This window comes from Barbus barbus (assembly GCF_936440315.1).
Source record: "Barbus barbus genome assembly, chromosome: 32".
Lineage (NCBI taxonomy): Eukaryota > Metazoa > Chordata > Actinopteri > Cypriniformes > Cyprinidae > Barbus > Barbus barbus.
The window spans coordinates 23,337,119-23,364,292 of NC_136760.1; the positions used below are offsets into that span (position 1 = coordinate 23,337,119).

Genomic DNA, 27,174 nt, shown 5'->3' on the forward strand with positions numbered 1-27,174 from the left:
CAGAACCATGATCAGAAAGAATTGCCGACAAACAGAGGTGGGGTGTAATGGATTTTTATAAAATCACTTTGAGAAAAAAAAAAAATCTTCAGTATGACTACTTTATTTCTAATTTAATGTATTTGATTTTAATTAGGTTATGGCTCAAATGGCAAGACAGTTTTGAATACAATTATAAAGGATCTGCAGCCCTTAAGTTCTGTGACAAGCCATCATCTCACAAGGACTCTACAATCCTCTTCAGAAGTTCAGTTAAATGCCTCGTGGATCCGAAATGAACTTCAGAACCTTTACAGGCAGAAGAGGGTGGAAGTACAGAACGCAGTCAATAGCGCAAGTAACCTCGCTCTCTCAGCTGAGTTGTGGAGCTCCAATGAGAAGGTGTTTTATCTGACAGTGTCCTGTCACTTAATCAGTGAAAACTGGAAGCTGAAATCGTATGTGCTTGATACAGCTCATTTACTCACCAAGCATACAGCAGAGAACGCAGTAGAGTGCCTCGTAAGAATTTCAAATGAGTGGAACGTCACAGAAAAATCTCAGATTGTGGTCACAAATATTGATGGCATAAGGAAGGCCCATAACAATGGATGCAGATGGACCTATATGCCTTGTTTTGCTCATACTTTGGATAGAGTTTTCAGAGAAACCATAGAGGGAATCAACTACGAATCTCTACTCAGGAAATGCCAGCAAATAGTTGCGTTTTTCCACCAAAGTGACAAAGCCTCACAAAAACTCCAGCAATACTGTGCTTCTCTCAATCTCAGGCAAAGTCAATTGACTCAATCCTGTGGTCTAAAGTGGCTTACTACTCTCCATATGCTGAAGAACATCTTAGAGCAGTGGCAAGCCATTTTTAAGGTTTTTGTTGACACACGAGTGGATGATCTTTGCTTGAATAAGATTGAAAGAAAAATGATTGAAAACATTGTGGCAGTGCTGAATATTCTGAAGGACACCACAGAGGAAGTAGGAAGTCGAGGATTCAGCCCCATCTCAAACATCATACCGCTGGTTCAAAAACTGCAGGAGAGGCTGAGAAACCAATGGATGGTGGAGAACAGAATAGCAAAAAAACTGTCAGAGAGGTGTGACCATCACATCGGTAACATCAAGAAAAACCTTTGGTTTAGAGTTAGCACAGCACTGGACCCACGATACAAAACCACCGTTCTGCAGGACTCTGGCATTGAAGATATCGCAGCAGACATCAGGAAACAGATCAGAGGAGATACACACACTGCAGTGCACTGCAGTCATGACACCGAAAGTGAAGAGTCAGTCTTTCAAAAGTACTGGAAAACAACAAGCATTTCAGTGAACACACTTGAATTCTGGAAGAGCAATGAAGAGTTTAAAAAACTGGCAGTGGTGGCCCGCAAGTACCTCACAGTAGTCTCCACTGCTATTCCAGTGGAGCGTGTGCACCAGCTGCAAGAATCACAGCTTGTCGACAGGAGAAACTGTCTGGAGCCAGAAAATGTCAATATGATCCTGTTTTTGAACAGCAACCAATGAAGCGAACACATTATGTATATACTTTATTTAAATAATGATCAGCACTGTACATTTTTCAAATATAGTCACAATTTAAAATGTCAAAATCCAAACCTGTAAGAGTCTGTGAAATATATGTATTAATCTATGAATTAAAATGTAATAAAAAAACTGCCAAATTTTTTTTTTTATTAATTTGTTACAAATAATATAGTAGACTACCTTACAAAACACAGTGAGCGAGCCCAACACAGAGACAATACCAAAAAAACTAAACCAAAAAAAGTAAAAAGAAAGAGATCAGAACAACTTTCTCAGAAATGCAACCGAAACTGAATAATAAATAAGGCGAGGCAGGCAAGGTGGAGCTACATTTAAACCAAGCCACAAGCAATTTTACTCCCTCCATAACTGGATGCTTTTGATACTCATTCCAGGGCATTTTGAGAAGTTGGACAGTTTTCTTTTTATATACACTTGCTTACAAACTTGTTGAAAATGCCACAGATTACATCTTCATTTGGTGAGTGTTTACTTTTCTATAAGAAGTTATAGGAAAAATAAGCTGTTAAATTAAGGAAATCATAGGTATACTGTATATCTACAGGGAGGACCAGACGGGTTCAAAGATACAGACCCTACATGAAGGATCAGCACAGGGGAAAAAGAGGTGAGAACAAAAGCCGAAAAAAAAGAAAAACAATCCACCGGGTTCTCTTTATGGAGCGCTAACAAATGGGCAATCTGATTCACAAATTTTAACTTTTTCTTAAAATCAAACCATCTGTATTTAAATTTAAAATCAAACCATGCATACTTTTGCTTTCAAAATCCTGTGCTGGATGGTCATAATTATTCAATACTAAATTATGCACAGGTACAGTGTGCTACCAGACGAGTTTGTACTCGCGAGCACAAGTTTAAGGCGGTGTTCTAAAACCATAAATCTATTGACCATACTGGCTTTAAAAATGAACAAAGTTCATTTTTGAGCTGTGTTAGTTGATGCTAGATGACTAAAAATGACAGCACGTGACACACACACTTTTTCTTACATTTTAACCAAAAGTCTTGATCCTCGAGACACAAAAAAAAAAGAAAAAAAAAAAAAAAAAAATTCCACACACAGTATAAAAGGAGTTGCTTTTTCTTTTACAGGTGACCAATGGAACCCCTCACTGGATATGATTATTTCAGATTTACATCCACATACCATAGTTGAGGAGCCTGGCTTCTTACATTTCTACAAGTCTATGAGTGAAAGGTTCCATTATCCACTATCATCTACTGATATACTTTTAAAGCTTCAGCAATTGTTTTCCAAAACGATACACACTGTGCAAAAAGGTCTAGAAAGTGTAGATACCGTTGCATTGTCTTCTGAAGTGTGGAACACCACAGCAAACAAAACCTATATGACAACTACCTGTCACTTGATTGATAACACATGGACTCGGCGATCATATGTTTTGGACACCACACCTCTACCCGAAGAATACAAACCTAGTAACTTTGTTGGACAGCTTCTGAAAATAGCAGATAAATGGGGAATTGGAAGCAAGATTAAAGTGGTAGTGACAAATGAAGATGGGATAAAGAAAGACATCAAAAAGGCAGGATGGGATCTCATACCCTGTTTTGCCAACACACTGGATTTGGTCTTCAAGGAGACGCTTGAGGCGTCTTCTGACTGGAAAGAGCTGGTGCAAAGATGTTGTAAAATATCAGAGCATTTTTCTAATGTTGAGGCACAAGGTCACCTCAACAAGGCGCAAAAAATGCTGAAGTTACCGCAACATAACCTGGTTCAGTCCAAAGGTGATAAATGGCTTTCTACGCTAAATATGCTAGAAAGAATCTCACAACAGCATGAGGCCATACGCCTAGTGCTAATTGACTTTAACGTTGACTTATTGTTAAGTGAGCATGAAAATAAAAACGTAACAAAGACAATAATATCCCTGAAGGCATTCCAGGATGTCATATCACCAGCAAAACGATACCACTCACTGTCAAACATTATACCACAGGTGGAAGCCATAAGGAAGAAGCTAAAAGAGTTGCAGAGCGGAAATGAGTTTGCCAAGGAATTAGCGCAACGTTTAAATCATCACTTCAGTAGAGCCAAAGAAAATGACTGGTTGACATTGAGCACCTCCCTTGACCTGAGATACAGAGACGTCGCTCTCTCTGAGAAGACTTCCACCCGCATTAAGAAAACAATCATTGCTGAAATGAAACACCTGGATGAAGAGAATCAAGGGAGAAGCTTTAGACAGCCAGACAATTTTGATGAGGTTCTGAGAAGATACTTGGAAAAGAAAGTGTTGCAGAGCAATTGGGATCCTCTTGCATTCTGGAAGTTCCCAAAAGATGAAGACTGGTACCTGAGTGAAGTTGCACGCAAATACATGGCTGTTGTGTCTACCGCGGTACCAGCTGATGTTGCCTTTGACATGGAGAAAGCCAGACTCGTGGCCAGTCGAAGAAGCAGCTTGGATCCAGAACATCTAAATATGATGCTGTTTCTAAATGGCAACCGTTTCCTCTCTTAACTCATTATTTAACAAATGGGAAAACGATCATAGCCTGTTTGTTGTGAAAGATGAACATTCACAAAACATGACATATTAGCTATTATTGTCTATCATGCTACCAGCACATCAGTTAATATATATTGTAAGGGGTATAGTGGTTAATTAAGAGATATTTGTATTTAGGGAGTATTTACTTTGTCATTTCGATAGTCAATAATCAATCAGTGAAAATATGTACAATGTATATTATTCATGAAAATGACTTTGCTTGCCACTTAAACTACTGAAAAAGTGCCGACAGTCTTAACAGATTTTACAAACATTTTTGATTAACCTGTAAATAAACTTGCATTGAAAAGAAAACCCATCTTAAAAAAGGCAGAATAAGACTGAGATTGTCTATGAAAATATTGTTTGTCAGTTACCTTAAGCTATACTTGTTAAATGAGGATTGACCACAAGATGGCAGTATGAACACATCTATGCTATAGGACCACATTGAAGCACAAAATAAAATATAACATTTTTCTTTTTCTCTTGTTTGTTACATCAGTCAAACCATGCATTTAAAGTCACCTCATAGTGTTCTTACCTTATTGTTCACATTCATCTTAAATCTGCTCCCCCAATGTATTTCCATGAAAATCCTAAAAACTGAGAATGTGTGCATTTCAGTCAGAAAGCATTTTGGTAGAGCAGTTCTGTTCATGTTTCACGCTTATAGAAGTCATCACGGTTACTAAGCCGCAGTTAAATTATTTGTAGGTCTTCCACCTATTAAGAAGAACTTACTTTTTGAAATCTAATATTTGAGGGAATCTAATCAGTCAGATCTGTTGAATAAGCATTAAAAAGTGCACAGAGCTAAAGCAAATTTCCCCGAGTCAACACACTGGAATAGCTGTGACACAGTAGTTATTTAGCCTGCGGATGGTTATTATGTATGTAAATCTACAATACTGGAGAACTACGACATGAACGAACTTGCTCAGGTATTTTGTTTTACTCTTAAATGGCGATTCACGTTGACAGTCGTGAACATCAGAACAAATTACGGCCCTCTGGTGAAGTTTATCAGCTTTTTCTTTTATTGAAAAATATAACTGTCATTTTGCAAGGGAAAGTGAGGCAGGTCATTACATATATATATTATTTCAGTACAGAATACAGATATTAAGTGAAAAAAGATAAACAGCAAATACCTGGAAATTAAAGAGATGGTTTTATACTATACTTTAGTGTTTTGTCACCATTTTCTGTAGCAACTGTAGGAAGATGCAGTGTTACAAACCTGTGTGCATATAGAAACTATAGAAACCTCTATGCCATTGTATATGTATGGTAGAGTATTACTGGCCTGAAAGAAAACTACTCAACTGTAGAGGGAGCCCTGCTGCTCTCAAAACCTGTTACAGTCCAGCGTTCCAGCTCACAAATCCAGTTCCGGACATCTGGTCTTCTTCAAAAGCTTTGCATGCAGTGTGATATCTTCACAACCACTTCCTTAACCCATAAAATGAACAAAAATTGGGCAACAAAAGAGGAAACGACATTGGCACATTTGATTATCTTCCATTTGTGCTTGCAGACAAAACGGCACGATGCAGCATTTCAACCAGCTATAAGGCAACACAAGCCCCTCGTACCCCATTAATAAAGCCCTTTTCAAAACCATCCTATTCCCACCCTGAAAAACATGGAGTCAGCATTACATACATCTTTCTAGAGCTCTCATAAATCGTTCCTTACTTGTTCCTCTATACAGATATGCTGAATTCACAAACCAACGAAAAACACTGACAGGTGAGCAAGGAAATAATGCAGCTGTAGTCTTGGAGTGTGTTAAAGCCGATACAAAACCTAACTGAGCTCACAAAGTGAAGGTAAAAGGCCACAGAGAGATCTGTACAAACAATTATGTACCACAGAAACCAACTGAAAAGAACCAATTCTACAAATGGTGCTTATATAATGTCAGATTATAGGGCCAACACTGTTGACTAAAAAATAGCATCAATCAAAATAATCAAATATACAGTAAATGATTAACTGAACATGATGTACATATATCAAGAATGGAATGCTTTTAAATCATCTCCCCAAAACATAACTTTGTGTCATAGGAAAGAAAAAAATAAATCTCAATTTCGCAAAGTGCACAATGAACAGTTAATACTTGCTTGGCCACCAGGACATTAATAGATGGTAATAATTTTGTTTTCAATGGAAAACCAGAGACTATAATAGTGTTAAGTATCTTACCAGTATTTGGGCAAATTTGCTAACTGTTAGCATAGTTTGTGAAAGTCTCATAATAGAGACGGAGAATTACACGGAGGATTGAGTTTGCTAATTTTGTAGATGTTAAAGAATTTTAATAAAGTACATTTTTGTCTACATTTAACTAATACAAAGGGTATGGCACTATCTCACAGAGTGGCTATACAAGTTACAGTCTCATCATGGGGTGTTGATCTCTCTTCAAACCTAAATACAGAAACACAAATAACTATAAGAGTCATTCAGAGAGGAAAACCCTCCAGAGCCACTTCTGCTGATGAGCACAGTTTGAAGTTCGAGGTACTACACTGAATAAGAGAGCTACACTCTTCATCTCTGAGCCTATACAATGATAATCAAATAACACACTCCTCAGCCCTCTTAACATCAATCCTCATTCACACACACACAAACTGAAGTCATAATTGGTTCCACTTGGACTGATTCTACTGCCTACAAGTAATCCGACGTCACCACTGCTTTCGGTTTCTGCATCCCATCAATCTGAATTCCCCATAATTGAGAATTTCATGTGACCCAACAGGAAATCCTCTTAAACACACATGGACAACATGACAAAGTCCAGATCAACTACATAAACCAATTCCCGATGGGAAAAAGGTAACATTCCAGATAATAAAACATTCTGTTGAACCTCCAAACACGTATATGGTACTCCAATCATCATTTACATCATTAAGGTTTTGTATACAAGGCAAAATTTAGGATATAACTTAAAGACGGAATCAAAGGCTCTAAAACAGGAAACTTAAGACTGTTGGCGTTAGCATTTTTCAGAGTTTAAAGGCATAAGAGTACTGCGTTGATCATGGGAGAATGTGAGGCTTGGTTTCTCACAAACCCCCCGTGTATCAGCATTCCAAGTGGTCAACACTGGAATTCATTAATGATACTCACGAGACTGTAATTACCATTTGAAATGGAATTCCCTCACTTCGGCATATGCAAACATGCAAGCACATTCCTCTCACAGATGTGGTGGCTCTGGTGAAAGTCACTAGTGACAGCGGGTTTGTATACCTGAACTAGAAAAATGTAGTGAAAAAGCAATATCAAGGGCTAAAACATATGTTTTCCCTTTCATCTCCATTATAAAAATCAGTCCTCCAAGTCAGTGTGCTTTACATCTACCCATCGACCACAACCAACCTCCACCACTTCTTTTAGTCTTTGCAAAGACTGTTCTGGCACCTTATGGTTCATTTTACACCCTAATCTCGTCATCATCGTCATCATCATCCATGTAGGAGAAGTCCCTATCTTCTTGAACTCGTGGTGAGCTGTACTTGATGTTGTTCATGTTCCCCTCATACACCTGATTGTGGGATTTTTCATCCAGCACGATGGACCCTGAGCTGGAGAGGGAACAGCTGTCCAGGTGTTGATGGTTCCTTGTTTGAAGCTCTGGGGTGTAAGGGTTGGTGCCTGGCCTTTGGCGTGGGGGCTGGATCGGAGGATGAGGGTCCTCTTCTTCCACCTCGTTGGGAGGGCTCTGGGGTGGCGAGCAGCGTCCCTCGCTACTCTTCCCTTCTTCAAATCCCAGATCGTCATCGTCGATGCCCTTCTTGTCCATCACGCTCAAGATGTCGCCCAGCATGGAGGGACCCAGATCGATGTGGAAAGAGATGATGGACTCAGCATGTTTCATGCCTCCGGTGTAAGGAACTGATGGACGCAAGTCAGTAAGCTCGCCGAAACTTCTCTCGTCCAGCTCCACATCTGGTACAGCGGGTGCCGTGGCTCCATTAATTGGCTTTACTTTGTCTTCTGGAAGTTTCTTTAAAGGACTTGAGGACACGCTCTTGGGAAGGTGGATTCCAGTACCTCGTCCTGCGTCATCGTCATTCAAATATGGCAGCGAGATTGCATTTTGTACATAACTCTGTGAACCACCAGGGGGCGCCAGTTTGGATTTGTCAGGCTTGTCGCGATTGGCTGATTGGGAGCGCTTGCTGCTTCGGAACGTACGGGAAAGGAGGCTCTGTTTAGGTGAGCTCTCCTGTACCTCCGGCTCCTTTGGTGGCTCCCCTGAGCGACTGCTAAGAAAGGAGGTGTCCCCGAACGCGTCGCCTCCTCGACCCACGTGCATAGTGTGACGGAAGTCTCCCAGAGGTGCGCTGATCATCTCCGCAGTCAGGTCAGCACGAGAACGTCGCTTCGACTGGGAGGACGAGGACACAAGCTGCTTCAGAATTGGCATGATGACTTCTCAAAATTTAGTCCACAGAAAAATAAAATCACCAAAGTCTTTCTTTGCCAAGAGATTAGTCACTTTTTCTTATGACGGTGTAGATCCAGGACAGTGGTCAGGATGAAAATTCTTCCAAGTATCCAGGACACATGGCCATTTTTATCCTTAAAGTATAGTGTCCAGCTTTCAACATCTGCAAATTGACCTACAACAGAAGAGAAAAGACATCAAAATGTCATTTTATTTTATAAGGCTGACGTTTTATTACTAAATTGGAGACAAATTCTCTTTTAATTTTAGAACTTGAGTTGAACCGTCAGCTGGTGGAAATCATTGGCATTATACATGATAATTGGACCATTTTTAATTTTGGACCATGCTAATGATATAACCTATTAAATGTATGTCCCATTTTCAAGTCAAGTCAAGTTGAGCTTTGTCATTCTGCTACATGTGTGGACATATAGTGGAACGAAATGTCGTGTCTCGCAGGACCACGGTGCTACATACTAGTTAAACATAAGATAAACATACAACAATGCAAGTATGAGAAAAAAAAAAAAAAAAAAGCATCTGATTATATAAATACTATAACTACTATACCTAGTTGCCTAGACATACACAAACTGAGACTGTACAATAACTTTACATATATACTGTACATGAAATTGTGCAAAAGGATAGAAATAAAAATAGTATATATATTTCGTACATTAAATTGTTGTGCAGATTAAAGAGAGATTTTGTGGGAAGCAGCACATAATGCAAAAAGATTTGTAGTGCAATGCTCAAGTAAACATTTTGTTTTAAAGGATTAATTGAATTGGAAACTTGAATTGTTCCACCTATTTCTTTCTCAAAGCCATGAAGCATTTCACCACTAAAACCAAGTATTATGTAACGCAAGAAAGGAGAGATGTAAGAGGTCGGAAAAGTAATTTCTATTCTACGTGTTGATTTACAGAGCTCCTGTTACTGATGGCTTGACTTTAGCATAGTGGCTACCATGCCACCCCATAGACCAAAGCTTTGAACATTTCCAGCTCGGTTTTCTATGAACCATCTGTTTACTCGATAGATGAATCAGGAATTAAACCACACAAACTGCATGCCAACTTCTAGGGCGTAATTAATTTTGACTTGTATGTTAGCATTAGTACAGGCATAGGACATCAGTGCTCTTAAAGTACACATCTTGTGAGTAAATACTGTTATATTTGGACAGTAACTGCAATTGTAATTCAGAAAAAATAACTATGTTATTTTTTTAATGAGAGTTCTACTAAACATGAGGTTCAAATGAAAGTGGCAATTTTGTATAAATGAAAACAAAAGGTTGCAATGTAGACATCGGGTAGTAAGGTGGTCCAAGGCACAAATCCTCTTTCTTTCCAAATCCACATTCAGTTTGTGATTACATAACCATGAGCTCAGAGGATCCTGGGAGCACAAAGCTGTAAAGGGTTGCATTTCTTCCTAAATTCAACTCCATCCAGTGCAGAATTCTCTGTAGTATGTGCCAGGCTCTTATATCATGAGGAAATATAGACCTTTACTCTTTGTTGTACTCCACTGCAGCTGCCTGAGATTTTCCTTCCAGGCCTAGTGCTGACAAAGTAGTTTTTCCTTTTCCCCAGACACCTTGCTTGCATTTTTCACCCTTTCTTTTTTAACACTCCTTCCCTTTCATATATAACTAGGTATGAGAATATGAGGACTTTAAAAATTCTGCTTCCACTTAACAATTTGGATCACATTATTTCTACATTTATTGCCTTTAGGAGGTTGATGTCAAATGATGAGAACATTTCAAATTGTTAACAGTTATTGCAATCAACAATTTAAATATTCCTTTTATCATAATTATTGATTTGAATTTATTGCATTTAGTTTTTAAATGTTTCTTGATTTATTTGCACAAACAAAATGTATAGTAGTAAGACAATGGCTAAACATGGTCTAAGGTGGTTGTCATCCGTACATCGCATTATTCCACTGATGGAACGACATGATTTATAGAGGTTCCAAAAACTGTTAAAGAAACATCATGAAAATCACTCTGTTCAGGAATTTTTAACAAGGAAATAAAAATATATAATGTAATAAATGTTATATACACACACATTATAATGTAATGTGTGACCCTGGACCACGAAACCAGGTCGCTGGGGTATATTTGTAGCAATAGCCAAAAATACATTGTATGGGTCAAAATTGATTTTTCTTTTATGCCAAAAATCATTAGGACATTAAGTAAAGATCATGTTCCATGGAGATATTTTGTAATTTTCCTACTGTAAATATATCAAAACTTAAATTTTAATTAGTAATTTGCATTGCTAAGAATTTAATTTGTACAACTTTAAAGGCCATTTTCTCAATATTTTGATTTTTTTGCACCCTCAGATTCCAGATTTTCAAATAGTTGTATCTCGCCCAAATATTGTCCGATCCTAACAAACCATACATCAATGGAAAGCTTATTTAGAAGAATTTACCCTTACGACTACTTTTGTGGTCTAGGGTCAATTATAATGTTCTAAAATTATAAAATTTTATTTATTTGTCCTTTCTCTTAAAGTGAAAAATATTGCATGTCTTGGAAGACTAATTATGGTTGTATCATCCTATTGTAATGTCACTGTAGAGGGAATGAAAAAAGGAAAGTGAAAAAGCTGAATACGAGAGAACTGAAGTGGCTCTTAGTCACTGGGTTCACTGAACTGGGCACTGTGATTTATGGTTTAATAATCTCATTATCTGCTTCTTTACACAGGGGAGGCCTATTAGCTTTGACTAACCACCAACAGCAAACAAAAGACTTGAGATGCACCGATTACTCAAACAAGCCAAGATCTAAGACACCGAGTTGTACAACAATCATAATCCTAAAAAAAAAAAAAAAAAGACTAGTTTGATTTCTCTGAAACTAAGATGGATGTGTATCAACAAACTGCTTGTTAACGTCTATTCACAATTCTCCATGTTTTTAAACATGACTTCATAGCCACCCCGGGTTGTATGCATGCCATCTGGATGAATGAGATCCAGGCAAAAATATTCCAAAGACACGTCACGCCACCAAAACATTTGCATCTCTGACAACAAAAGCCCATTGATCAACTGTAGCTGTGAGAAAACATAAGAGGGTTTGATAAACGATAAGCTCTCCACTTGAGTCAAAGAACTCAGCGTCCCTGTGGAGGATTCAGCTCTGCCCGCTGGCAGGTTGACCTCATTGTTGAATCACAGCATATCGCCCCACTCTGAGGTCTCTAGATAGATATGTTGTGTGTGTGTTTGCATGCATGCACAGTAATGAAAGACAGCCTAGTTCCTGAATAAAGGAATTCCATCACATAAATCAACCGAATCAAGAAAGGGCAGAACATAATGAACTTGAATGCAGTCATTTTAAAAGACACAACTAAAACTTTACAAGGATTTCAAATGATAGTAGAACGTTAGTTCAAATATGGCAACGTTTTAGCAAGGTACATTTGAGGTATGCATTTTTTTCATTTTTTTTATTTATGATTTTTGAGATATGCTCCGTTGTAGAACAAAATGTGAAAGTCTGTTCAAGTAATAATAACATCAGACGTCATTTTACGCAAATTGAAAACCGCTAGGAAATTCCCAAAGGAACCCATGCAGAATTAGCTTTCCGGATTGGCCTGAAAATTAATGTCATAAATCAGAAATGAACAGCTCTATTGCTCCAATGGTAGGAAAATCCCTTAATATGGACTCTATATATGGCTCAGGGGACATGATTAATTGCAATATATTCTGGTTTGCTATAATGTTATATGCAATCAATTCAGTTAGTTCTATTCAAGTATTTTTAAACCATTAAAAAAAACTAACATTTAAAATTAAATTAGTAAAATATACCATTTAACTCTGAACTGCCAATATAATACTTTCACTACAAAATCGGCATACAATGCAAATCTAAAAATATATAGGCTACCTTGACTCATTAATTTTAACCTGAAGTCTTAAAAAAAATAACAAAATAATAAAAAAACAAAAGTAAATAAATCCTTATTAGAAATCTATCCTCTTGACTTTATGGGAATTGTAAGCTAAAATAACAAAAATACATTTTGTGAAATATTGTTGATATTTTTAAAATAAAAAAGGAGTGATTAAAAAAAATATATTTTTTGTTAGTTTTGAATAATAATGATAATAGCCACTTTAATTCATTATTTCATATATAGGCCCTATTCACCTTGTGTTGTTAAACGTCATGAAGCGAATAATCAATCTTCACAAAATGCTGAGAGACTTTGGTCCTGTTCGTGCCCGTTTCCAGTAATCACACAATCTAAACGCTTCATTAAACAGCTGCACTCGGGGGATTTCAGAACATGTCATTTGTGTTCAGGATCATTACACATCAGTACAAAATCCTAACGGCTCCTGAAAGACAACACACCAGCTAAAGATCTCTCTCCCCCTCTGGACATGCGTGTACATATCAGAGCTCACTGGAGGCCTGCAATTTCACAGCTGCACGGACCCTCGTGATCAAACTCAGCGAGGGTCTAAGCACACATCTGCAGGGCCTCGTTTCACAGCCTCCAAACTGGGATACCAGGAGACCCGCTTCGGTCTCGTCAACATTCCTGAGCGTGAAGCATGTAAACACTCTCACAAGAAAAAATATATTAGTCCGTCTCGTCCGGTGGGAGGCTGTTATGGCAATGATGGTAGAAAAACAAGGGTTGGATTGTGGGTTAAAAATTGAGAAATATTCTGGGTTTTGAGTATGAATGTGGCCATCAAACCCACAGCCGTATTTATATGATGCACTTCTATGCACAATGACAGATTAGGACCAAGGAAAATAAAGCAATCATGGTATAAATGATTCACATCTTCACCACAAACATCATTCGTCTCACGCTGTTAACTCATGATGTCACGATCTCTTGCATAAGGTATAATCTCATGCAAAGCACATGGGAGGAAGTCGTCAGATGAGACGCTCCACTGAATGAACCGCCCGCTGTCACTTAATGTTACTGTACTTTTATTTATAGACTCGTTTTAATCTTTTAAGAGTGATCATTACTTATTAAACAGGGTACTACTGTGCTCTGGAAAACATTATAACCATATTCCATCAAAAGAGCAGCTCTGTTATTATTGTTTAAATGACTGACTATGACATTAAGAATGACTATGACATTACACATTATATAAGAATATAGTCACGCTTTAGACATAACATGCAGCTAGATGTCTGCAACCTTATTCACATTAATGCATGATCAGCTCAATTTTTTTCTACTTTAACTTTTTACATCTGCTTTAGGCATGTGACCAATAAAGTAAAAAAAAAAAAAAAAAAGTAATAAAATATGCAGTTAAGAAAATAAATAAGTGCATAAATGTCAAATAAAACAAAAATAAGGAAATAAAAGTAAATGTTACAGAAAATAGGTCATGCAAATATATATATATGTATGTTCTTTATATATATATATATATATATATATATATATAAAGAACAAACTTCACAATATGTCTAAGTAACATGCAGACAAGGCCTGTGTTGGCCTGTGATTCACTGAGATCTGGGACAGCAGGATTGAGGCACAGGACAACATTTGATTAATGTCTGGACAACACATTAGATAATCTCTTTAAGGCTTAACAACGCCCCTTTATGAGTCTCGGCTCTAGAAGAGAACACTGGTGTCAACTGTAAAACACTCAGGGTTCTGTCTGGCATAATATGTCCCATATTGAATACTTAACACCATTTAAACCAGCTATAAACAATCAATACAGCTGATCTGAATGTTAAGCATTTTGATTACTAACTTAAGTGGGGGTAGACTCATCCTCATGACCCACTGCAGGAGATCCACACCACAGTGTGATATTCCTCATTCATTCATTCTGAGTGCTGCCTTTATTTGCCGTAAAATAATTAAATTGTGATATATTTTCTCAGTATGCAGATTTAAAATATTTAAATGTTTTAAATTGCATGGCGCTTGGTGATTGGTTAGTGTCCAAGGTATTGCAGTAAAAACGGTCCTTTTCACATGTCCTATATTTGTTGTGTATAAACGCCTTGTTCTTTACACCTCAAGCAGGCATGTAAATACATTACATCAACTCTAGATTCCCATATATGTTTTTCTACTTCTAAGTACAAAACAGCTGAATCAAGCTAAAAGCAAAATCTAGAGAGAAAAATAAATAATAATGGGGGGGGGGGGGGGGGGGGGGTTCTAAAAAGAAAAAAAAAAAAAAAACGGATCAAAGAAAACTTGCTGTAGTATTCCACTCGTAATGGAGCAGTGTCCAAAAAACAAAGGAGTACTATGTGTACTTTGTGTGTGTGTGTGTGTGTGTGTGTATAATTGTTGAATGAACCCATACACTTTTTCATCTATTAAACTCCTGGGGCTTTAACAGGCATGGCAATACTTCCGTATGCCTTCTTTAAAAAAATGTAAAGAACGAATCTTCATTAAAATGCAATATAAAAGAGCCGTACAGTTTTCAGATGTTATTATTGACTACAGTTACAACCTGTTTTTCCTGTTAACCCCTCCGCAGGCCTGAGGCCTCATACAGACAAAGATATTATAAAGTGGTAAACAAACAGTTGGAAATGCACCGTGATATGGAGAAGACGTGAAGACACCCACCAAAATCAACCAATAAAATCTCCTTGCACACCCATAAAAATTCTAGAAAAGCATGATAGATGTAAATGTGTGTATATCGGTTTGCACCAACATGAGAAACACTTGTGCACCTGTGTTGATGCAAACACAGTAAGCAAGTGAGCACAGGCTAAAAGACACTAACGCTTAGCTAAAAATTGACATTTTGAACCCTGCTGTGGTTGCTCTGTTCCACACAATCACAATGAAGGTCAACTGGAGCTTTTGAGTATCAAAAAAGACACAAAGCAGCTGTCCTAAACGTAAAACTAGTCCAAGTCTTGTTTACAAATCAGAGAAGAAAAGGGTGGATGTCAGGATTTGATTTTAGTCTGTTCTTCACAGAAAGCTATGTATGGCTTCAAAAGACCGTTGGAACATATCAATATACCGCCTACATCTTAGTGTTTTGTTTTTTTAATCATTTTAAAGTTTAAAATCACCAGTCCTTATTCACTTACATTGTACTGAATAAAGGAATGATCAGGATAATATTTCAAATGTAAACTGTTGTGTTCAAACAGAAGGAGGAAAGCTTTGAAGTGACATGAGCGTGAATAAATGATGACAGTGTTTGTTTTTATTTTTTGGTTAAACTATTAAAGGACCATTAACCGATTATAATTCCATCAAAAAGCTGAAGGACAAAGAAACACACACAAAACAACCCTGAGTTCAACCACAGTGCAGAGTAATACTATCAGCCTCCCATTCTAATTTCTGAAAGTTTTCTCTTGGCAGGATATTATGCGTTAGCTTAGTCGGCAGTCAGCAGCCAGCGGGGTAAACGGATATACTGTGTGTGTGTTTGCGCTTTAAGTTTCTCTGCCAAACATGCAGACACTAACCACAAGGATTACACACTAGAAGGCCCAAAAAACTCTGTTTAAACCAGCGAGGCCTCTTATTCCAAACACACCTTTACGTCTTTTAACCGTCCAGTCTGACTTTAAGTTTAACAACATACCTCTAAAAGCTTTACCTATTCCTCAAAGCAACTGTTACAGCTCACGTTTTAGTTTATCAATCACTCTTCCTCAAGGTGAAGGTTGCAGCTCTGTAATCATGGCGTATAAAGAGACAGAACGTGCCCTACTAATCAAGCAGATGATTAACTTTCCACATCCTTTCCACTCCACATTCCTGCCGTCTTCCTCTGCCAAAGGCCCATGGGTTCAGATCCAGCCAACAATCCTCTCACAGCTGTGCAATTCTGCATGCAAACAGAAAACTTCAAACCGAGGCTGAGGAGAGCAAATAAGAAATGACTTTTGAAAATGCAAACGTTATAATCTGGATTGAACTGCTTGGAATTTAGGTACATGACCCTTTCCAAATGGCATAGATGAGAATGAGAATGAGAGAGCCAGCAGTGCTGTGTCTGTCTTGGGTGTTGCCGGCAGTCTTGGGGCCCGTGTGTCTGGGACACAAGCAATGAGAGTGCTAAAGAAAAGCAGACACACACATCGGGTGGTGCCATCTTGGCAGAGGTGCTACACGACGGCGTGACAGCAGGCTGGCCACAGTCCTCATAGGGCATTTCCATCCAACTTCTCATTAGACAGAGAAAAGCAGGCCAATGTTACGTGTCTCTGAACATTTCAGATGGAGAGTGGGTAAGCCCTTAATCTAACAAACTGTACAGTGTTTGTGTAACATGACCACATTAAAAAAGGGTCCATCATATAAGCATATTCTTTAATGTTTTTATATTATATTAATCTAAATCTAATATATATATATATATATATATATATATATATATATATATATATATATATATATATATATATATATATATATATATATATATGCTGTGTGGGTGTGTGTGTGTATTTTTTTTTTTATATGAGAGACTGTATCACAAAACCAGTCATAAGGGTCAATTCTTTTGAAAATCTGGAATCTGAGGGCGCAAAAAATACTGAGAAAATCGCATTTAAAGCCCAAATTAAGTTCTTAGTAATGCACATTACCAATCAAAAATTAAGTTGATACATTTACGGTAGGAAAATTACAAAATATTTTCACGAAATCCTAATGATTATCATAATGATTTTTGGCATAAAAAATAATTTTGACACATAGAATGAATTGCTGGCTATTGCTACAAATATACCTGTGCCACTTATGACTGGTTTTGTGGTCCAGGGCCACATATATAAAAACGGTTTGGGACAGGCACCTCCCAACTGAATGTACTCAAATTATGATATATATAAATATAAAAATATATAAATATTATCGTGGGTTTCAATAGATAATAGAAGGATCTTAATACACATCTACAATTTTGTGCTTTTTAAATGTGGGACAGCAGTTTGCTGTTTTCATCATATAAATGATTAAAGACAATATTAATAGTAGTTATTAAGATTGATGTGGTTTGGAATATGGCCAGAATATCAAGGTGCCCAATAATTATGCTGTCTATCTATATTATATTATAATAACAATATAATATAATATTATAAAATAATATTATATAACATAATATAACATTAAAAACAAAATGCGTCTAATAGGAATGGTACTGGGCATTGATTTAATGTTATCATTTATGTTCAAAATTTTAATTGAAAATATAAATATATATATATATATATACCTCAATGATTCAACTTACCCTTTAACATGACTCTGTTTATGATGGAGTACAAGCTATGCCCCATATGTTACAGACGCTTTCATTTCCATTTTGATTTGAAATATAATTAGGTTTATTTGGATACTTATGGAAAAAGTGGCACAGCTTACCCCACTCTCCCCATCTGTGGTCCGTCATGCTCCTCCACCCTGCTCAGTTCATCTACAATTTATGAAGCACTTTGCTCAAGTCAAACAGATAAAGACGACATTTCTCGACTGACCTTCTCAAACAGCTTCAAATTGTGAAATGCAGACTTTGGACAACTTGGTCATTTATCTTTTCTGTCTGGGTTCAAAAGTTGAACCAGTTTAGACAAGATGAAATACTGTTGAAATATGAAAACACATTTTCACCAATCCTGCTGTTTCTGTAGGTCTCTCTACATCAGATGTGTGCCAATAAAGGTGTCTACAGCATGATTCGTCGCCAAAGGAGGCTCAGGTTGTTTGTGTTATACATTACAGACAGTATAAAGCCCGTCTTTCAAAACAATTTCCTTCACAGGTACACAAGACACCAGTCCAGCAGCATTTTTTTAAGGCAGCACCTAAGAAAAGATCTACAAATTTACAACTTTGTTTTGCTAATAGGAATTCCCCATCGGCATCAAAACAATACAAGAGGAGCTTGAGAAACCTAAAGTTGCACCATTTAGTGATTAATGCCTGACGTTTTTTTACATCCATTTTTTTACATCCTCTCAAATACTGAACCAGATTATACATTTACAGAGAAACCACCAAATACTTGTCAGCTGAAACAATCCAGTCTGAACGAAGACTTCACAACAAGAATTCCCACAATTCTTTGCACCTGAAACACACAAACTTACTGGGAGCATCATACATATACAACTTCGCTGCTGTGGGAGTTTTACACAAACACAAGCAATTACTATAATTCATCATTTTACTTTGCTGAAAGTCACACTGAACTTAAATGAAAACTAATCTTTAATATTTTGCATGTCATCTGAAAGTTTTAGATCCAGTCAGTTTTCCACCGGAGCCCCTCCCATCAGTTTTGTGTTCTGCACACGATTCAGATTCTCTGCTCTCCACCCAAATTTAAAAGCTGCTGACGGTTAATGAAGATTTGACGAAAGAACTTGCAGCTCGATTGGACTCTTATTACTTAATGTAATATTCAATACACATCCAGCACCCTCACCATCAGCACTGGAGCTCCTCAGGGCTGTGTCCTCTCCCCACTGCTCTTCTCCCTCTACACCAACGACTGCACATCTAAACACCCCTCTGTCAAGCTCCTGAAGTTTGCAGACAACACCACACTGCTCGGCCTCATTCAGGACAGTGACGAGTCTGCCTACAGACAGGAGGTTAAGGAGCTGGCTGTCTGGTGCAGTCTTAACAACCTGGACCTCAACACACTCAAAACAGTCAAGATGATCGTGGACTTCAGGAGAAACCCCCCTGCACTCCCCCCACTCACCATCACGAACAGCACTGTAACAACAGTGGAGTCATTCAGATTCCTGGGCACCACCATCTCCCAGGACCTGAAGTGGGACATTCACTTCAGGTCTCTAATATTAGACTATAATATTGTGAAAAAGGCCCAGCAGAGGTTGTACTTCCTTCGCCAGCTGAGGAAGTTCAACCTGCCACAGGAGCTGCTGAAACAGTTCTACTCCATCATCATTGAATCCATCCTCCGCACTTCAATAACTGAACAAACTGATGGATGAATCAAAATAATTGACTGCAGTAATCAACAACATGTCTTAACAACAGTGCACGTCGCCATCTTTGATTTTACTTTGGTCGCTGTCGCGATGGTTACTGTAAGGAATACGGGCTTGGCTCCCGTTGCACGTTCATACAGACAGTATTCTAAACACAACTGTTAGCTGCTGTGTGAACGAGACACTTCGACACTCACACCTGTAAAGAAAATGCAGCTGTCAATCCCAAAAACTGACAGCATGAGCGTAGCCTATAGCTTGGGTTGAACAAATCATTTTTGCTTCGTTGGAAGGAACAGCAGCTACGCTAATTATGTCTCTATTTTTTTCTGTTTCTGACTTGAATATAGTGTAGCCACATAAACACCTTACACGATTAAGACCTGTTTTACATGACATCACAACAAGTCGGAAGCCGTTAGAGCTTTTTATTAAGTTCTTTCTAACTTATAATTAAAATATTGAAAAAGACATGAACAAGTTTTACTAGTCAGAAACTCATAATTATAGTAATTGTGACTTGACTTCGTCTACAAAGCATCAGACAATCACAACTGTCCTGCAATGACGAAATACCAATTAACTTAAAGTAACAAAAAACAACAGCCTTCTCATACATGACTTTTCATCAGCTAATAAACCCATGTAAATCCTTTTAAGCGGTGAGTCAGCATGGTGACAGCAGTCTTTGTTTATGTACGCATGCATTGCATGCATGACGTGGTTCAGGCACTGATTGCTAGCATACAGCTGTCAGTGTGGTTCAGCTCTAGCAGGTCTGAAAAGAGCAAGGTCTCACTTTACAATGTAAAGCAGATGTTCCTGGTCACAAGAGAAGTGTCTCCAAATCAGTTCAGTGACCAAGAACTATTTCTCAAAGCAGAATCAATTGCACAGTCACCATTACAAACATTTACCGTGGTTGACAAGAAAACGATAATGGCAATGGTGGCTAATACATATTAACGCAAGATTTCAGCATTTTGGGGTTTATAATGATAGTACAGACAGTGCCTTTGGTAAATCTAGCTTCAACAGCATCACCATGGTGTTATTTTCTGGACTAGCAATAGAGTTAAATGCTGCCTAAATCAATTAATCTGAAATCAACAACACTTAAAGACCAAGATTGATTCATTTAAAATAGGAAGCATGACAGAGCCGATCAATACAACACTCCACCTTCAACACACACACACCGACCAACTGTCTGAGTTTACTGAAGCATATAAGTGATCCTCCACAGGACAAGGCCTCTGGAAACGCCCAACTGTCTGCTCTCAAAGACACTGAAACTGTGGAAGTCACAGCGATGACAATAGAGTTAAATAAACAGGCCACAGAAATAGAGCTTAACGAAGTAACGTTTTGAAGTATGAGCCAATCCCTTTACATAAACAAAAGGAGGAGAAATATATCTATTATGGCCATAGCGACAAATAAATCTCAAAATATGTTATCTGTCAACTTGTGATAGTTTGCTCATTTTGTGAAACCCTGTCACAAACAAACTTAACTTAAACTTAACCTAAACTTAAACATCATCCATCCAGGGTGCTTTTCTCCGCAAAACCTGGGGCAGGTTCCGTATGATCCTGTGTAGGACAAGCAGTTTAAAAAACAAATAAATAAATAAAATAAAAATATATAAAAAATTAAAAAGTCACCACTACATTTCTACGGCAAGTTTGACTAGAAGGTGGGTGGAGCTTAGAGAAAGGTCAATTGTTGGTCTATTTTGAAAACGCAACTGCTAAATTGCTAGTAATCTATGGAAATATAAACACTCTAAAGACCACACATGATTTTTCCACATATGTATTGGTTACGTGTCCATTAATTTGGGCTGCGTTTGGTTTGTGGGTTACTTTGAGCATAATGACACTGAGTGACAGAGGGCATATGTTATGGATCTATAAGGATATTGGATTACTCAAGTGATGCCAAGAGCATCTGGAATGGCAATGAAAAATATTAGTAGAAAATATTTCTTCCTTTTCTCTTTTCACCAGCCACATGCTTGAGGGAGACCACCTGTTACTCTATTCAAGAGAAAGAAGGAAACTGATTGAAAGTGAGTGACGGAGAAGGGAATGTAAGCATAAGGAATGGAAAGAATAAAAGAAGAGACAGTGAGAAACATGAGGAATGTTTTTTCCCTTTCTCACTGTGTGAAAAACAAGTACCACAAGCAAGTGTCCAAACAAAATGGCTTTGGAAATTATGGCGATTATCGTCACTGGCTCTGGTGTTATCTTCGTGGATAAACAAGCATCACTATTGACTAACACTGATAAACTATCAGGATATACTGGAGGTTAATAAGGTGATAAACACACTAATGGTATCATTACAGCTTATATGCAAGACAAAAGAGCAAAGGGCTAAAACCCTCAGAAAATGGCAACAAAATTACAAAGCAATCTGTGTGAAATGTGGCCGGGCTAGTTGTTGGGTTGTGCCAATTATTAGAAATAATGTGCTTAGAGCTTTTGACTAAAAGAGAAACAGGAAACTCAAGTCAAGAGCTAATTTGACAGGGAGTGATGCTAATACCGTCACTCCAAAAATGTTTGGCTCAACCCTAAGAAAACCATCTGTCTTCAGCTCAAAGGAGTATCTGCTACACGATTACAGTGACTTAAACAGGTTTTACATCTTTCAACACTATCAAAAACACAGTAATCATGATTTTGTCATTTCAAATATGAGGGTGGCTGAAATCAGACAATGAATCGCAGTCTGAAATTCAATAGTCGTCATCTTGAAACCAAAGGTTACTTAAGCACATGGGTTACTTCAGGCTGGAGTATGTGAAGAAACTAGTTCCTTATCAATGTTCATCAACACAACAATGAAATTGACCTAAATGGAAGAAAACTGCTAGCCAATCAGATTGCCATTTTTGTCAGTGAATGAGCTGTGGGTGGTCCGTAAGTGTGCCACCTAAAGCTATAATGTCTACATGATCTTGGTAAACTTTTAACCATTGGTCGAGATTTTATTAAAAATGTTGAGATGGGAAGCAAATCATTTTCTAGGAACGCATATCATAGCGTCTTTAGTTGTGAAAACACAGCAGCAGCACATATTTATATCAAGTGAGTTAATAAAGACTGCAATGTACACTAGTTAACAGAAAGTTAAACAAGGTCGTATGATAGGATTCCTACGGACTCGGCGCTAAAGGGTTTTGGCCTTCTTGGAATCAGGAGAACTGGCTCATTGCCCAGTGTCAGTGGGGGTCAGCCTGTAGGACGGCAGGAGGCTCGGTTTCAGAGGAATACGATTCTCTGCCTCTAGTATGTCAGATTCCTCAGGCCTCAGCTGGGCTTGACGCAAAGAGATGGGGTCGTCTTATTCAAGTTCACGAGGAGAGGAGACAGTGCAAAAATATTGACTCTTGTCAAGAGCCGTAGTTAAAAGAGTTTTGCTTTCCCTTGAGTTCTGATATGAATGCAATACAGTTTTCCCCAGTTCAAAGTCTAAGAAATACAAGCTAATATTATCTCGCAGCCATTTCCTGTCATTGTATAATAAATAGCACGCCATGCTGCTTAAAAGCATTTTTGCACCACAATAATATTAAACATAATATAAAATTGTAGCCTAATAATAAAAAATGCAATATTTAAAGAATTGAATAATAAATGTATACTTTAAAAAAATAAAAATAAATGAAATACTTAAACGCATAATTATTACATAAATTACATTAAAGACATTTAGTTTTTTATTTCAAGCTCTTTTGAACTTTCTATTCATAAATGAATCCTAAAAAACGTATCATGGTTTACACTAAAATATTAAATAGGACCAGTGTTTTCAACAATGATAAATGTTTCTTGAGCAGCAAAATCTGCGTATTAGAACGATTCAGAAGGATCATGTGACACTGAAGACTGTAGTAATGATGCTGAAAATCCAGTTTTGCATTGCAGGAATCAATTAGGCTATATTTTAAAATGTATCAAAATAAAAGAGTTATTTTAAATTGAGGTAATATTTTACAATATTGCTGTTTTTACTGTATTTTTGATCAAATAAATGCAGGCTTGGTGAGCATAAGAGCCATTTCATAAAATAATACAGATTAAAATTTTTGAACAGTAGAGTATCATAAACTAAAACTTTATTATTTGAGTACAACCAGACTCATAAAATATTGATATTAAATTTAAATCTTACAGCCTTTAGTTTTGACCTAACATGGACTTTAACACAAAACCGACAAACATCTATGACACAGACTGGATGAGTGGGTGTTATCTAGAAAGGCCATGAACACCCATGATAACTAACCATCATAACGAACAACTTACATGAACCTGTGGGCTAAATTTAGGAAGGTTAATCTTTCAAAGCCCCCCTGGTTGAACTTTAGTCCCTTTGAACTCAGACATTCGACCTCCCATAGTGTGTGTCGACAGCTGGGCTGATTACATCACAGGAGGCATGAGTCTATCTGAGAGCACAACTGACTCATGCTGCTGAGTCACAAGAAAGCCACTGTGATGTTCGTACACTAAGAATTGTTCATCGATGCGAGTCGCTAACACACACATGCACACCTCATAGTGCTGCAGATAAATCACATTATATCAGCAGTGGACGGGAAGACAGCCAGCTACATTACTACAAATCCATACACACATAAACTTCAAGCAAGATGCAGCTGACGCATTTCAAATCAATGTGAAATCAAAAAACGGCACTTTTTCTGATTAGAATATAGGCTGCAACACTAAGCAATGGCAAAATAACTCTTTATGGACTGTTTTTGATTTTTTGATAATTTTGTAGTATAAGTCATAGTCACACTTTTCACTATATGACAGTGAGCTGCATGATGATTTCTGGAAATGTTTTTATTTATTCAGTGGAAAAAATAACAGCTTACAAGTAGGGCTGCATTATTCATCTAAATATCTTTTGATAAAACCATGTGATAAATGACTAAATGTAAATAAAAAGGAAAACAAGGAATATGGCTTAGTGCAGTTATGAAATCTCAAAGACTGCAATTTAATTAAATGTATCCACTTTGTGTTTCAGAGTGAGGTGTGGCACAGTGTTCATTTTTAAGATGATCCAGTGCTCTCAGTATCTAAGAAATGAAGTATTGCAAGTATTGTAATTTTACAGTTGTACTGTAAAATAAAATTATTATTAACAACCATTTATTTTATAGTCAAATACATCAATAGCAATCATTCTTATTTAATATTTTTATTTTGTAACAATCATAACACAAATGAATACTATGACTTCAATTATTGATTTATAGCCATACTGAAATTTAACCATAATTTTTGGGTCAAATTAGTCCTACAACCTGAGGCTTTTTTAATAGTATTTTAAAATTGCAATTTTTTTACAGAAAAAAAAAAAAAAAAAATCAATCAATCTCACAATTAGACTCCCCCCAAATCTGGAATGACGTGAGATGACAGACAGATAACAGTCTTTGAAAAAAAGTATGCGTGTAAAATGCAGATAAATGCATGAAATCTCATTTTAAATGTGACAGAAAAGAGGGAATGGGGCTGCGAAGTGATGGGGCACAGAATTAATGGCAGAGAAAATGAGGGGGGAAAAAAAAAGAGTGGAAAAAGAACACACTGAATTTATCCATCCATCTAGCAGGTTGGCCTTAACACACACACACACACACACACGACCTTGGCCTACATCTCCCAAGCTACAATTTAGACCAGAACTGTCTCTCTGCCGGCCTGCTCTCCTAACTGGAATATTAAAATGATCTCAGGATACTAACCAGACAGCTTTCACTCCAGGCATACACCAAGTTATTTGGACTATCTGGGCAGAAACTGGCCTTAGAGTTCTGGCAGCAGGGTTGCTCAGAGACACTAATGCACCCTTTCACAAATATTGATACCAAGAATGACAAAAATGTTAAAAGATTAAGGGTCAATGCTCTGGACCACACAACACTCAAGTTATCAATTTCATTAAAATCACTTAAAGTTGTAGCAGTACTCATTTGCTCAGATGAACTGAGATTTAGATGAGAAATTAAAACGCCCTTTCTTCTTTGAGCATTCATATATTTTTTTTTAAAGAGTCAACCCAGCATAATCAAAAGTTGATTGTGCTGTTGAGACAACCCATTAGGGTCAATCAATTTCACTCTGATAACCTTTTACAATACCAGAGTGCTAGCCAATTTTGTGCAAACAACAGTTTGGGCCGTTAGACTAACGAACTGTGAAAATGCAGCTGTCTGACCAGTATTATGCAAGAGATGTGACCAACAGGTTCAGGACAATGTATATGGAAAATGCATCTGGAAATCCAAGAAAGAGCTTCTTGGAATACTTCACTTGGATTCCTGTTTCATTGCAACTTGGACATTTAATTTCTCCATGGTTACAATGGTTACTTCATTCTGTTTTTAAAGTGCAACAATTCTACAAGTTTTTCTTCAATTCAGATGCAAGCAGAAAGCTAACAGCCTAACATCAGCTTCAAGCTCCAACCAAGCATTTAACACCACTTTACTAATAACTCAATCACAAGCTCCTTGTTTTCCCTTTTAGTTTGCCATCCCAACAAGCTGCATTTCAAAGGACCCCCATTAGAGATCACTTGTTAACTGCTAACTCTTGTGCATTGGTAGCCTACAAAACTTTGAATCTAGATGGATCTTTCCATATATTAAGTATAAAAAGCCATAGGTCAGTTTAACACAAAATATCCGATACAAAGCAATGACAGAGAATGCATTCTGCAAATAAATATAAAATATAAAAATATTTTAAATATAAAATTATTTTATAAAATTAAATAAATTTTATTTTATATTTTTTTCCTAGTTCTAATATAAGGTATGCATGCAGTTAATTACTTAATGCATCCATTTTAGGGTAAAATAAGCCTAAAATCAAGAAACACTATGGTAGACACATCACAAAGCAAACTACACACAGTAGAGGAATGTCTGAGCATTGATATTACAATTGCAAAAATCTGGAGAAATGAAGTAAATTTGACATTCAAATGAATGAGATACCTGCCCGACTGGCCCTTGATTCATAAACACAACTGCAGGATAGAAGAAAGATCCGTATGAAAACTTATATCAGTGTAAGACACTTGAACAGCAAATGCTCAACACAGAGTACTTTTATTTAAAGTTCTGATGGGACCTTTTGGAACATGTCGCACAAACAAAATAATTTATGTAAACAGTAAAGTCTTACCTCTGTTTGCTCCGCAGTATTGGACCCCAGGAGCCTCAACGCCAAGTTGAGCTTCTCATCCAACAACAATGGACCAAGTTCAATGGAACCAAACTCCAAACAAAAGAGAAGTGAATAATAACAAAACACAGATGTTTCCAATATCCTTCAAACTTTAGACAGCTTTATGTTGCAACCACGCGTTTATGGCAAATCAAAAGCGATTAAACAGGACAAATAGCGTCTTCATATAATGCCTTCTCGAAGCGCGACGGCGCACTAATGCAGTTCAAGAGTCCTCTGACTGTGTGTGGCGACGCCCCGCCCACAACCCCGCCCCCTTACATCAGCATAAGCGATTGCGCTCCGCCCCTTTCCCATGTAAAC

General features: G+C 37.4%; 2 protein-coding genes across 2 annotated transcripts; one reads left to right on the plus strand and one right to left on the minus strand.

Annotated features, from left to right (window-relative positions):
• Positions 1–1,870: 1,870 nt before the first annotated feature.
• On the plus strand, positions 1,871–4,570 carry LOC306852268 (zinc finger BED domain-containing protein 4-like). Its single transcript, XM_079388982.1, has 3 exons — positions 1,871–2,023; positions 2,108–2,170; positions 2,659–4,570. Exons 1-3 carry the CDS (start codon positions 1,999–2,001, stop codon positions 4,053–4,055), a joined length of 1,485 nt encoding a protein of 494 aa, XP_079245108.1. The 5' UTR covers positions 1,871–1,998; the 3' UTR covers positions 4,056–4,570.
• Positions 4,571–5,103: 533 nt separating this feature from the next.
• Positions 5,104–27,068, minus strand: LOC306852269 (cdc42 effector protein 4-like). The gene is made up of 2 exons (XM_079388983.1): positions 26,809–27,068; positions 5,104–8,734 (listed from the first exon to the last, which is right to left on the minus strand). Exon 2 carries the CDS (start codon positions 8,536–8,538, stop codon positions 7,543–7,545), a length of 996 nt encoding a protein of 331 aa, XP_079245109.1. The 5' UTR covers positions 8,539–8,734; positions 26,809–27,068; the 3' UTR covers positions 5,104–7,542.
• Between the last annotated feature and the right edge of the window lie 106 nt (positions 27,069–27,174).

Bases quoted from the DNA above. Each gene is read 5' to 3' on its own strand.
- LOC306852268 (XM_079388982.1), top strand. From the start codon at position 1,999: ATGCCACAGATTACATCTTCATTTG. The intron at 2,024-2,107 runs GTGAGTGTTTAC...GTATATCTACAG, and splicing joins ACAGATTACATCTTCATTTG to GGAGGACCAGACGGGTTCAA. The intron at 2,171-2,658 runs GTGAGAACAAAA...TTTCTTTTACAG, and splicing joins TCAGCACAGGGGAAAAAGAG to GTGACCAATGGAACCCCTCA.
- LOC306852269 (XM_079388983.1), bottom strand. From the start codon at position 8,538: ATGCCAATTCTGAAGCAGCTTGTGTCCTCGTCCTCCCAGTCGAAGCGA.